The sequence below is a fragment of the Hakea prostrata genome, chromosome 1 (genome assembly GCF_041222555.1).
Source record: "Hakea prostrata isolate BN-2017 chromosome 1, UWA_Hpros_2, whole genome shotgun sequence".
NCBI classification, from domain to species: Eukaryota; Viridiplantae; Streptophyta; class Magnoliopsida; order Proteales; family Proteaceae; genus Hakea; species Hakea prostrata.
In genome coordinates this window covers 2533221-2546570 of record NC_142600.1, presented here as the reverse complement: position 1 = coordinate 2546570, position 13350 = coordinate 2533221, and the positions used below count along the sequence as shown (strand labels likewise).

General features: G+C 38.4%; 1 protein-coding gene across 1 annotated transcript; it reads right to left on the bottom strand.

Annotated features, from left to right (window-relative positions):
• Window positions 1-109: 109 nt before the first annotated feature.
• LOC149026625 (Galactose-binding protein) lies at window positions 110-8348 on the bottom strand. The gene is made up of 6 exons (XM_089154669.1): window positions 8018-8348; window positions 7618-7718; window positions 6934-7119; window positions 5026-6299; window positions 4853-4938; window positions 110-375 (listed from the first exon to the last, which is right to left on the bottom strand). The coding sequence occupies exons 3-6, from the start codon at window positions 7091-7093 to the stop codon at window positions 147-149; spliced, it is 1749 nt and encodes a 582-aa protein (XP_089010795.1). The 5' UTR covers window positions 7094-7119; window positions 7618-7718; window positions 8018-8348; the 3' UTR covers window positions 110-146.
• Window positions 8349-13350: the final 5002 nt, after the last annotated feature.

The following is a 13350-nucleotide window of genomic DNA, read 5'->3' as shown; positions in this document are numbered from 1 at the left end:
ATCAGAGGCCTCAAATTTTAGATTTTCGTTTTGGGTCCATGGATAGAAGAAGATTATTCGAAGAGAGGCAGAAGCAAAAACAAGACTCGTGAATGAATGGAAGAAACCGAAGACCAAAAATTTAGTAATCTAAATAATTATTATAATTATAATGAGAGAATGAAGGCTATGATACTACAACTCAGCAGTAAGACGAGCCACGAAGAACTCATCCAACAAAGTTTCCCGGATTTCTGTATTCTGCACAAACTCACCAACACATCCATTGATAGCTTCACCAACGCTAGGAACCCAAAAATGAAGCTCACAACAAAAACAGCTAAACCCTTGTTCTCCAAGTGCATCTGATTTTCTCGAACCTTTTGGACCTCTAACCTGCAAAACAAAGGAAAATTTAAGAACTGCATCATGTAACCACAATTTTTTATTTTTGGACGAATTGTAAGCAAAAATTCAAATAGTAGCAGAAACAGTCAGAAAGCACATTTGAGTGGGTTGGTTCTAATTATGTAGCAGTGTGACAGGTTAATCTTAGGAGTGTGATAAGTTAATCTGTTCTCCTAGCTATTTCCAAGAGACCACTTCTTGCCCGGTTAAACCATTTAATCTGGTTATGAGGGACTAAATCAACTGTAATCACTAAAGGAGATTCATAAAAAAACCCAAAGCGGCAAAAAACAAATAGAATTTGCTACGAAAGCTGGCTAATGGGGGGTATTCCTGCGTATGAGAACATAGTAATGGAGAAAAAAGAAATTTCACCATACGTGTTTGAAGTAGAAGGCAATATAGAGAACACGTAGGGTACACAACATGGACAAGAGATGAAATTGATTATATTGTATTTCAACAGAAAATGGAAAGCATAAATTTCAGCTAGCCCCTCCAAATTTGCCTTCCATCGAAACATACAGAAATTTGACTTTCACATAAAAACTTGCTAATTTTACTTCACTCTATTTTCACCCGCTTATTTCCTTCGTTATATCTTATATTATTTTATCTATAAATTTCTTTTCCCAGCCTGAAAGATCAGTGTAGAAACCTACTAGGCTTCTACATCTTAACTTGCTCCAAACCATAAAATCAACATCTCTAGCTCAGCCTATGAGACTACGAGTATGACTACCCTTATATCTTCATAATCTTCACCCCATTACCTTCCACCATTCTAGGATTATACAAGGCAAAGACACCCAAATCCCACCCCAAAGCGACCCCATCTTTTAATATCTACAAATTATTCAACCAAAACTTCACATATCTCTCCCATCCCTAAGTGCAGGTCCTCCAACCTTTCCCATCTTGCCTTTGCGGATGATCTCATGATCTTCTCCAAGGCCGACCACCAATCTATTTCCACCATTGTCTCCTACCTCACCTCCTTTGAATCTCTCTCCGGCCTCCGTGTCAATCTTAGCAAATCTACTCTTTTTCTCTCGGGAGTCTCGGAATCCATTCGAGCCTCCCTCCTGCAACTCTCAGGGTTTAGCCCTGGCTCCTTCCCTGTGACCTACCTTGGTCTCCCCCTCATCCCCGGTAGGCTCACCTGTCACCATTGCTCCCCCATGCTCGACCATATAAGGAAAAAGCTCCAACTTTGGAAAGACAAACTTTTGTCCTTTGCGGGTTGAATCGTGCTCATTCAATCTGTCCTCCAATCTTCTTACCTGTATTGGAGTGGCATCTTCTCCATCCCCAAATCCGTTATCCAGACCATGGAATCCCTCTTCAGTGCCTTCCTCTGGAAAGGCCAAGAATCCTCTCGTTTCCTCCATCCCATCTCTTGGGACTTTATTTGTCGTCCCAAATCTGAGGGAGGTCTTGGGATCCGTCGTATTCTTGATGTCAATATTGCCTGCCTATTGAAGCTCATTTGGAAGATCGTATCCAAGCACGACTCAATTTGGGTTTCGTGGGTCTACTCCTACCTTCTCAAGTAGGACTCTTTCTAGACAGTTTCTTGCCCCCCAAATTCGTCCTGGATTTGGAGGAAAATCCTTCTCCTCAGTCCTCGAGCTCTCACTGCTATTTCCATCCAAATCTCGCTTGGATTTTCCATTCTCTTTTGGCTTTACCCTTGGCATCCGATGGGCGTTCTCTACTCCCTCCTTGGCCCCCGTGCTGTCTATGAGACCCGTATCCCCAAGACTACCACCCTCTATGCCTTCATATCCAATGGTTCGTGGAACCCACTCCCCCATCCCAGCCTCTCTCTAGTTTGGAGTGCCCTCCCCCCATCCTCAGCCAACCGCATGACCTCACTATTTGGTCCCCTTCTCCCTCCAAATCCTTCACCACAGCCTCCGCCTGGAACCTTCTCCGATCCCATCACCCCCTGTTCCCTGGTCCCGATTGATTTGGTTTAAAGGTCACATCCCCCGCCATACTCTCACGCTTTGGAGAGCCCTCAACCTTGCCCTCCCAACCCAATCTTTCCTCATTAGCAGCCATATCCCCGCTATCCCTAACTGTTCCCTTTGTTGGAAAGCCTTTGAGGATATTGAGCACCTTTTTTTCACCTACCCCCTTTCCCGATCCCTTTGGAATAGAGCCATAGCCTCCATTTGGCCTCGTTCTCGATGATCTCAGGATTTTGCTAGGGATGGTCTTGGATCTTGAGAAACTTTGTTGGACACTCTATTTGCGATCGCACAGGCAAGCTAGTCTTTGGTGCCACCATCCACCATCTTTGGTGGGAGCGCAACATTAGAAGATGGTCATCCAAATCTCGTTCTATTGATTTGATTTAGAGTGCCATCTACTTTGATGTTTCTTCCAAATTGCTATCTATTCCCCATCCCCCTATGGCGGACTCCCCCATAAATAGGTTAATTATTAGTTTCTAGGGTCTCAGCTCATCTTTTATTCTCCCTGCCCGAGCTCTTTGAGCTACCTTTGTATGTGTCTCTGTTTTGCTAGTTGTTTTTAATAAAATTAACATATATATATTCTATCCTTCTGAGTTTTATTTTTTCCCAGATTTATGTGGTAAATAGAAAGGGATTTGTTTCCAATAAGATCTTAGTGACTTATTTTTTGAAGGGGAGTTAGATATTAATTATGAACAATAAACGTTGAAGCATTTCCTATCTCCTACCTCATGCTGAAGATGGGCTGTTTGGCAAGTATTACTCTAGAACAATTATCATGTTCAGCTTGATTTGTACACCAGCTACTGATTTAGCTTCCGTTGTCAGTTCATTTCAAAATTGGAAAGAAAATTGAAGTAACTTTCTGATAGAGCCCATTTATCCATGTCATCACTGTTTACCTGGGAGTGGAGTGGGTTTGTACCTGACTTATAACCTAGCAAAGAATCTCCACCGGGGCCCACAATGAAAGGGACAGTCAGCTGCACCTCTAGAAAACTAGAAGATATTATTTTACCTTCTATTTTCAGTTTTTGTAACTTAGTCAAGTAGACTCTCCATTTTAGTTGTTCTCCTATTCAGTTTATACTCTTAAAGTGAGTCCCAGTCATATAAGAGACTGCTAGACTCATTCCTTGAGTTGATTTACTTGTAACAAACCAAAGAGGCTACCCATGATATCAGTGAAGAGATTTCAGACTGCTCCGAGCTAATCTTATCATGCAAGATGTATGACTGAGCAAACTCCTTAGACCCCTTACTCTTCTCCAATACTCTTCTCCAATACTCTTCTCTTACCCTCTTCTATTCCCTATTGTGCTGCTAGCCTGCTACAGCCTCTGTCTTTCACTAGTGCTGGAGATTACCCTTAAAGACAAGAGTCAATCCACCAAATTCAGTTAAACAGCCCTGTGTCTCCAGTTCTGCCAAGACTTTGCTGCAGATTTCAAGACTTGAATACCTTCACATTAAAAATCACACAACCAGGATCTCCGCTCAATCCATTGGTGAAGACTCAATTTCCATTGGTCTGCAGGATCTGCTACAGCCTTTTAATTTTGACTCTATCCCAATTGTTGTCTACAGTTATAGCCTACACCTGCTCATTTGGGGTCATATCATCTCCCAAGTCAATGAAAGGTTCGCGATTCAAACAAAGATTCTTCTGTTACCCTACCTCAAATCGATATCTCAGATGTTAGCCATTGAAATAGGCTGAGACTTGGAGGTGGATCCTCCACGCCACCTTCTCCACTTGATCCCAGTTTGAGATCCCTGCTGCTGGTTTGTTTGATCCATAGGACCTGCCTGGATTCACCTTCTACCTCCACTTCTGGGCATCAAAAAATTTGACCCAAAATTCAAGCATGTACTCACCACCACCACCATTACTATATCAGATTAGATCCCAATAGAAATGCTAGGGCAAGCTAAATAGAAATACAATCCATCTAGAAGATAGCTAAATAAGAAAGTCAATAGGAAGATCTGCTTCCACCTGGTTACATGATTCATATGTAGCACCCCAGCCAGAGTTGAATGGACAACTAGAGGTTTTTAATAAAGAAAGCAGGAGTACCGCTGGCGCAGCCTTACTCTCGCCAATGGCTGTAATCATTTTTTGGGCGGAAGGACGGCACTTCTTCGCGGAAGGTGATTCATATGTAGCACCCCCACCCCCATGATATTGTTGGTATATACAGCCATGTACACCTTACAGCATAATAGCAACCTTAACATATTTATCTGGCAATACTAGCCAACCTTACATTAATACAAGAAGGAAGTAATTTGTTCACTGACAAAAGATGATTATGTTTTTCAATCAGAAAATACATTTTATATGTGCTGTGAAGTTTTCTTCTGAAAAATGAGAAGGGGGTGTTTTATTGAAGTTTTAAATCTAAAGATAAATGCTAAGTTCTAATTCTTACATAAACAAAGCAGATATACCGTAGAAGAGTTTAAGGGACCCAAACCTGAGAATTGTATTATCTTTGATTAGATTATCCAATTGCACTGAAACAAGGGATTTCCATGAAATTAGATCTCCAACATCTTTGGCCTGTGAGGTCAAGAAAAGGTAATAAGTTTACAAGGTTCCCAAAAATGAAGAAAAGTCAATTGAAGAGGAGAATGAAGTTTGACATACAATGACCTCCTTGCTGTCCCCAATATCTTTTATATCAGATTTTATTTTCTTCAGCATTGTGTCTTCTTCTGAAATTTCTTTATCAAACTCTTTGAAAATGGTGCCGTATCTAGAGTTCAATTCTTCCACATATCGCTCTAAAACAGACAAACTTAGGTCTAGTGATTGGACTTTTTGCATCAGTATTTTAAGAACAGTGTCTCCAGGCAACCTTCCAGCCTGTTGTGGTCGGATTCCCACAACTGGATCTGGCACATTACCTTTTAAAATCTCATGTTTTGAGGTGGAGGTTTCAGATCCAAATTCATCACCTTCTGATGCACAATCCCCACACGGATCATCATGTTCCTTGGGATCTGGCTGTTGGGCCACTGGTGTCTTCTCAGCCACCATTTCTTTAGGTTGAAATGGCTTATCTTGAACTGAGACCCATTCCTCCAGCATCCGTTCTACAGCATCCACCCCATACACTTCCAGAGCACTCAGCGTACAATAAAATTCTGAACCATAATGGCTCAGCATATTAAACTTTAGATACCTCACCCACTTAGGCTCCTGAAGTACAAACCGTTGAGCATGTTTGACATTTCCAGCAGTGAAATTTCCGAGCTTAATCCAGTCGTCGGTTGGATAAACCAAACTGCCTAGCAGCTCAAAGTCCTTCAAGTTTGAAGAATAGTGCTCCAAATTTGCTATTTCAATTGTATCAACTAATGTCTCCTCTGAAAGTTCTAAGACAACAAACTTCTCTTCAGCTGAGCAGGGATTCCGAAGGTACTTGTCCTTGTCTTTGGACAAGATGTTAGGAGCACCTTTTGCTTCCTTATTAAAAGCTAAAACTTTAGCTCCCTTGGAGTCTGAAGCATAATTATACTCTTTTCCACTAGGCTCCAATCTGTGTATGACACCACCAGCCTGACCAGTTGCAAGCTTGCCTCTAAAGTTGATTGCTTTACTCCTGAACTCATCAAGACCAAGCAGTGCAGCACGAGGTAGCCTTTCATTCTTTGGATTATCCTTTTCTGTTGTTGCTCCCATACCAGATGATTCCACCTCAGGTTGTTCTAGAACAGCTGAATGGAGATTTCCATTGCCTTCACTAGTCTTTGATTCAGTTTTGCTGAGTTTGGGCTCAACAAAAGAAGCAGAAATCTGATTGGAGTCCTTCAACTTTGTTTCAGAAGAAGAAGACCCAATTCCTTGTTCAGACACTCTGTCCAGCCCTAGCTCATCCTCATGTTGAGTTGAATTATTAACTGGAACTCCAGATCCATCTAGCCACACCACAGACATAGTATAATCATTATTCGAAGAAATTGCATAAAGGCGTATTTGCATAGAAGAAGTCAAATTATAGATAAGTATCCATATATCCCCTGCCCCCCCCCCCCCCAATCCCCCATAAAAATAAAAATAAAAATAAAAAGACAAAAAAGAGAGAGAAAGAACTATCAGAGAAAAAGCGGAGGGGAAATATTTTAAAAAAGCTTTGAAAATCTGATGGTGTGATGAACACAAAAGATCCAGAGAGTAGCATCAAGCCATCAAAACCAGTTAAATTGTCTAAATAAATCCTTGAGCAAGATATTGAACATCCCACAAGAAAGAGTAAAAACAAATACCCCAAAACATATCAGACAGGAAGAATAAAAAAACCTGAAATCAAGAGAACATCATGGATCTCAGTCAACCTTTATGAGAACATATTTTATATGGCATCCATTCATACTACTTTGCAGAAGTGTAACCCCAAGCAACCTACTAAGATATAAATAGTAAACTGGAATACCTAAAGCAAATCAGAAGGGTAAATAGCAATTAAAAAAAAAATTGCTGATGCTATTTTGATTAAAATCCTGGATGGCAAAGGTAAAAACAAGAAAAGGAAATGCTTGAGAAAGCCTTTACCTCTGAAAACATCTCCAAGACTGATCCATAAGTTCAAGAGGAACACAAGCACCCAGAGAACAGCAACTAGGGACAGAGACACTTTATAATAGAAGTATTTCTTTCCAGTGAATTTTTCTGAAGCTCTTCTTTGCAGAAGAGCTCTGCGTGATCTCTGCATTGCACATCAATCCAATCTACGTCCGGCTGCAGAGCAAAAGGAAGCGGATGTGGATGAAAGGATCAAATACTGATCTATGTAAGCACTTGCTTCTATTTCTGAAAATGTTTACAAACAACATAAACTACAAAATGAAGAACAAAGGGACGATTTATTATTGGCTTGTGAATGAAGCTCCATTAAAGTTCCACGCAATGTAAAAGTAATGCGATTCAGCTTCGTAACCAAGCAAAATCATCTTTCACCAATAAGAAACACTACTGTCCACCAAAGTCGATAGTGAATACCATCAGACTTGATAAGTGGATTAAAGAAAAAGAATGATAAACACCTTCACGAATTCTTAATACTTGTCTACTTTATTAAATCCTTATAGCTAAAGAAAGTTCATTCACAGTTCCATAAAAAATCTCTCACGGTCTTCATGGTATTCTGCTCTTTAACCATAAAACCGCAGATCGCACTACAAAGGAATTATAACCACCACCAAGATATCGAATACTGAAATGATAACTTCATGTTACCTTAATCACCAAAATGAAGAACTTCTCTCCCCTTGGATTTCAAACAAGTAGTACAGAAACAACAGCAGATCTCTACGTAAGGAGTCAGGCGCCACCACGATCTGAAAGAACGAAAGAGAAACCGTAATCAAACCAAGCACTTCTTTTATGAACCCGATATAAACATAAACGTCTTGGAACCCACGACAGAAAGATGAAGAAATTTCCAAAAATCAATATCAGATCCATCCAGTTCTCTGTTTTCCTCTTTCTAAAGACGATGATATTGATAGATGTACATACAAAAACCATCAATTGAATTCAAAATCCTCTCGAAAACTCCAAAACCTATTAATAATTCCTATTTTAAAATTCTTGAAAAGGTGAGAGAAGCAGAAGATGAGAAAAATCAAAGACTTACGCTAATGGAGACCGAAAATTTTCGAGATCTTCAAAATCAACTCAGATTTCGAATTCTTCCCAGAGCTCAGAGAAACAAGAATAAACAAATTATAAATTAAGCTACTGATCCAGTTAGCATAGAGCAGCATTAGTTTAAGCGAATCATATGAGCTGTCTCTGCGGCTTGAACTGATCGACATCGTTTCTCTATGTTATTCTGATATATGAATTATGAAAATCTAAATTCTAGAAGCCCGTCATTAACGGTTTCCAAGTCAGCCTCCGCCGAATGTCGGGTTCTCTCCTCAAATTTGAAAGTTTAAAAGATGTAATAAGAAAAAGAGTTTTCAACATCGTATGTGTGTGATGTGTAGTTCTTTACAGAAGTGAGTGAAAATATACACAGGCTCACAAATGTGGAAAGGGTAAAGTAGATAAAGGTAAAGTTTGTTATAAAAAAAGATAAAGGTAAAGTTTATTTACCAGGGGCCGTAAGAGTGAGAGCGAGATGCCGACATGGCCATACTTTTACGGTCCCTGTAGTAAAGGTAAAAGCTGTAGGCTTGGGTAATCTTCAAGAGGTCGTCAAGTTCAGTTATTCCGAGTCTTCGGACGTTGGTCATCAGGGAATGGGTTCAACTTCACTGAGCTGTGTATGGTTATGATCTCCTAGAGTAGTTTAGGTCGAAATACTAACCACTCATTGTACATATACCTTTTTTTTTTTATTATTTTCTTTTTCTTTCCTCTATATATATATTTTTTTTTTTATTTTATTTAGAAAGATATGGTTAAAAAGGTAAAAGAAAAAAAAATCATGCAAATCGGGTGGTCTAGATTTTACATTCGACCATCCGTTCCATCCGGACTGTATGCTGCTCAATATTGTGCATTACTTGTGTAGCATTGAAGCTCCACTCTTAAAGGGAAAAGAAAGTTTATCTGACATTTTGTTGTGGTCGAGTAATTCTTCGGGATAAATTATGAAAATTTTCCTCCTATGAGGTCATTTTTTTTTGGGTGAAAAAGGAAGAGTAAGTTATAATTATTGATAGTTAATAACCCCAAGCAAATTTTTTTTTTAGGGGGGGAAGGAGTTGACTAAGTTGGTAATAATCAAATAATATTATTTCATAATATAAGGTCAATAGTTCGAATAGGAGCAAAGCCCCCTTATATATAAAATAATATCCCACACTAGTTCTCCTTATTATAATATTATTAGTTCTACTATCTACGGGTTTCTCAGATGGCAATTATCAACACTCTTACTGAAGAAGATCATAGATTCAACTCTCCTTGATGGTATATGTATTAATCCGAGAAATAGGTCTAAGACTGAAGATGCTTGATATCTTCAGCAATTGGTTTAATCTCTAAGAATTTATAAGAATGATGGATCTTGTATAGCCTTGATTAAAACCTGATTATTAGACTCTGATGACTTTCTCATGAACATCAACAAAAGCTTGGAGCAGTCCACTTCGAACCGCAATCGCCTCCTCTTGAAAAACAGTAGAGCAATGAATAAAATTTGAAAATGCTCCCAAAGTTTCAAGAGTGACTGCCCCTAACCACAAATGCAAACCAAATTTTAGAGGTATTTCGTGATTGTTGGAGTGATGCATCACAATTAAGAGTGACCCATCCTTCAAGAGGGGTAGTCCACTGCCGTTGTTCCTCTACTGAATAGTGCTATTGTTGAGGAATCCTTGCTGCAGATTAATTCACATGCCAAAACTATTAGGCATGATAAGGATGATTTTTCATCATTTCCCTAATTGTTTCTAATTTGAATTCTTTTCATATTATTTGCTCCTTTTATTTGAATTATTTTCATATTATTTCCTTCTCTCATTTTAATTATTTCCATTCATTATTCCTTCAATTCGAATTCTTTCCATACCATCTCATCCTTCCATTTCATCAGTATCCTAATTTGGCTTTGGCTTTATTGGTTTCTCTATTAAATCATTTCCATACATTGTATTTCCATACAAACATTTTCATGTATCATATTTTCATATAATCATTTCCATGTATTATATTTCCATACAACAAACATTTATTTGTATTGTATTTTCATGTTTTGTATTTTTCTTTTATTGTTCGTAGTTATCTAACAGCATAGGATGTATACTGTCTATATATTTGAGGTTCTCTCATATGAAATCATTCAACCATTATTTCTATTTAGGTTGTGTCTTAATCAACACTAGTGGTGGAGGTGGAGGTGAGTTGAATAAGACCATGGCGAGCTGATCGCAAACCACATAACATCATATATCCCATGCTATTAGGTAACTAAGAACAATAAAAGAAAGATACAAAACATGGAAATACAATACATAGAAATGTTTGCATGTAAATACAATGTATGGAAAATGATTTAATAGATAAACCAATCAAGCCAAAACCAAATTAGGATATGATGAAATGGTATGGAAAGAATTTGAATTGAAGGAATGATGAATGGAAAGAATTCAAATGAGAGGAATAAATAATATGGAAATAATTCACATGAGAAGAACAAATAATATGAAAATAATTCAAATTAGAGACAATTAGAGAAATGATGAAAAATCATCCTTATCACACCTAATAAAAACTCATGAAAAGTAGTCGAAGCCAACTGAATCACTGTCAAGGAGTTAAAAAAAATTTGAGCCAATATGGACTCATTCCTAGCTTTTCATAGGTTTCAAGATTTATAAGAACTTTGACTAAACACTTGTTATGGTTGTTTCAACATCACTCTCCGATCCAAAATAAGCCACAAGAACCAAATCTAGGGTCCAAGCTTGGACTAGGGTGGTTCAATGGGTGCTTCTCGGATAAGGAACTTCTCGAGGAGCCTTCCCTCAGAGAAGTTGTGTAATGAAGCCCATGCACGTGACACATTGCTGTTCTCATGCGACTTCTCGGTAAAGATGGCGAAAATGAGGATTTCAGCATAATCCCTAGCCAGCAGTCAATTCAGCATTTAATGCACTAAGAACCTTTGATATCCTGCTGCGGATACGTAAGCTTTCGATTCACTCTAGGTTCACCTCGAGCCCTATGCCGGTGTCTCTGTTGTCCCCCTAGCTATGGGCCACTGTCACGTCAGTCTCCATTTGACGTTGACCTTTGGTTCATCAACAAGATCTTCTGATGGTGGGATGATCACACGACGTGCCTTGTTGAACAATCCTCTTCAAGAAGCCATCTCCACCCTCCATTTCATGAGATAAGCATTTAAGACCTGTGATATGTCCACCATCTCTTTAGGTATGTATCAGCTATATAATCCTTCACTATGCCTGAACAACAATAAGACTTGAATTCTCTTGCCATTATTCTCTTGTATTTAAGTCTTGAGGAATATTCTCTTTTTCAACTCTTTGAATATTTATTCTTCAAGAGAAGTCTCTACTTTTTTTATTTGAATTGACTTAATCATTGGAGGTGGCTTCTCGTCCCCAGAGGTGGCCTACTCTCACTATTGTTTTGATCTCAGGAACTATATCTAGATCAGGAGAGAACTAGGGAGACTCCAATACATTTTTTACCTTGACAACACTTCTCTCTAAAACTTTCTTAATTATCATCATGCATCAAGTTCACCCCTCTTTGAATTCAATCAAACATAGACAATTATAGGTTATTAGAAAAACTATCCCTGAGAGTGGAAGCATGCCAAACAACTACTCTAAAGGGCCATCTTATAAAAGTATGCTCTTCAGATCTTCACACCTTGAATCAATTGAAATTTAATACCTTATGATTAATTTTATTCAATTGATTCAAATTATATATCTATATATTTTTTAAGTATGATATATAGGGATGGGGTATTATACTATTACATATGCTTTTACTAAAAAGTATAAATTTTATCACCTTACCAACTCTACATTCATAAAATTATATTTTTATTATACAACGTTAAATCAGTTACTAACACGTGGCATCTTTCCAGTTGCCACGCGGGGGAGATACCGTATCGCAATAAACAAAAATCCATGTTTAAGAGCAACGGACAGTTGTTAGGATCATGTTTGTCTAGCTCAGTTCATGGTTCAAATCAATTGTCCTTTTTCATAACGTCGGCCTTCAAATGTTTCTAGAAAACTCTAAACCCAGGACCACATGATAAAAACCAGCTAAGCCGGTTTATGTTAGTTTTGACACCACCATACAAAACCAATTAACTTATAATATAAAATCAGAGATGGCGCTGCCACCATTCTTAGAATCCTATTCAAAAACCCCAAAAAAAAGGGTGTGGATGAAGAACGGCTTCTAATATTCCGTGGATGAACAGCTTCTAAGTTCTAACTTCTAAGACTTTTTTTGAGACTTTGGGTGCATAACCCGAACCAGCCGACTTGCAGTGGGAATTTCCGTGTAGGCCACCCAAACAAAAGACCACGATCGCACGACGGTACCATTCAAATTTCAAACGATAAGACGAATGTAGATGTCCGCTGATGTGACAATCCTAGTCGGTATGCCAGCTCCTCTTTTTTTCTTTTTGGTAGCATAAGAGGAGTAATGGAGACCCTGCTAAGGGCTCCCGTCTAGGGAGCACAGACTATTGACTACAAATTATAGGAGAGTCCAAAGGATTTGGGAGATGATTTTTTTTATTTTTATTTTATTATTTCTTACCTATGGGCCTTGTGCTCCCCTAACGAGGAGATGATCCCCTGATGGAGAGCACAGAGTGCTTAGGAGTGTCAACGGGCCTGATTGGGTCAGCCGAGCATTGAACCCTAAACTTACCTTGAAGACTAAAATTAAAGTGTAAGCCTCACCCAACCATGTCAGGGTTTTAAAAAAGCCTGGGTTAGTTAGGGCCCTAACTTGATTAACCCTGAAAAGGTTGGATAGGGTTGGGTCGGCCCTATTTTAACTCTGACACTAACCATAATTTTTATTTTCAAATATCTCATTAGAAATTTTTACACTGAAAAGAGGCGTCAGTTATTACCAACTAAATAACCTTCAATGGTAATATATTCATATTTGATTTCAAATCCAATCATTTTCACAACTTTAAGTAGGTCGGGGTACCAATGGCTTATCTAAAGCCAATATGATTAAGGCATTTAAACTCTAAAATCCAAACCCTAAACAATCATACTAGAATGATGACCAACGCTTCTTCGCGAAGAGGTTATTAGTTCAAACATCCAAGATGGTATATTTAAATTATAGAAAAATTTTCAGCTCCACCCATTGAGTTATGCCCTTATATTAATACCAACTTATTGAGTCATTCATTTATGAGACACTTTCCTATTAATAACACTATTAGTCTCAGTTAATTTTTACTTTTTTATTTGCAACATTACCCATGCATCCTAA

What these genes read in the sequence shown, in the direction of transcription:
- LOC149026625 (XM_089154669.1), bottom strand. Translation starts at nt 7,093, where the DNA reads ATGCAGAGATCACGCAGAGCTCTTCTGCAAAGAAGAGCTTCAGAAAAA. An exon ending in TCTTGGAGATGTTTTCAGAG is followed by an intron (nt 6,300 to 6,933) that starts GTAAAGGCTTTC and finishes TGGTGTGGCTAG; the next exon opens with ATGGATCTGGAGTTCCAGTT. An exon ending in GGGACAGCAAGGAGGTCATT is followed by an intron (nt 4,939 to 5,025) that starts GTATGTCAAACT and finishes TTGACCTCACAG; the next exon opens with GCCAAAGATGTTGGAGATCT.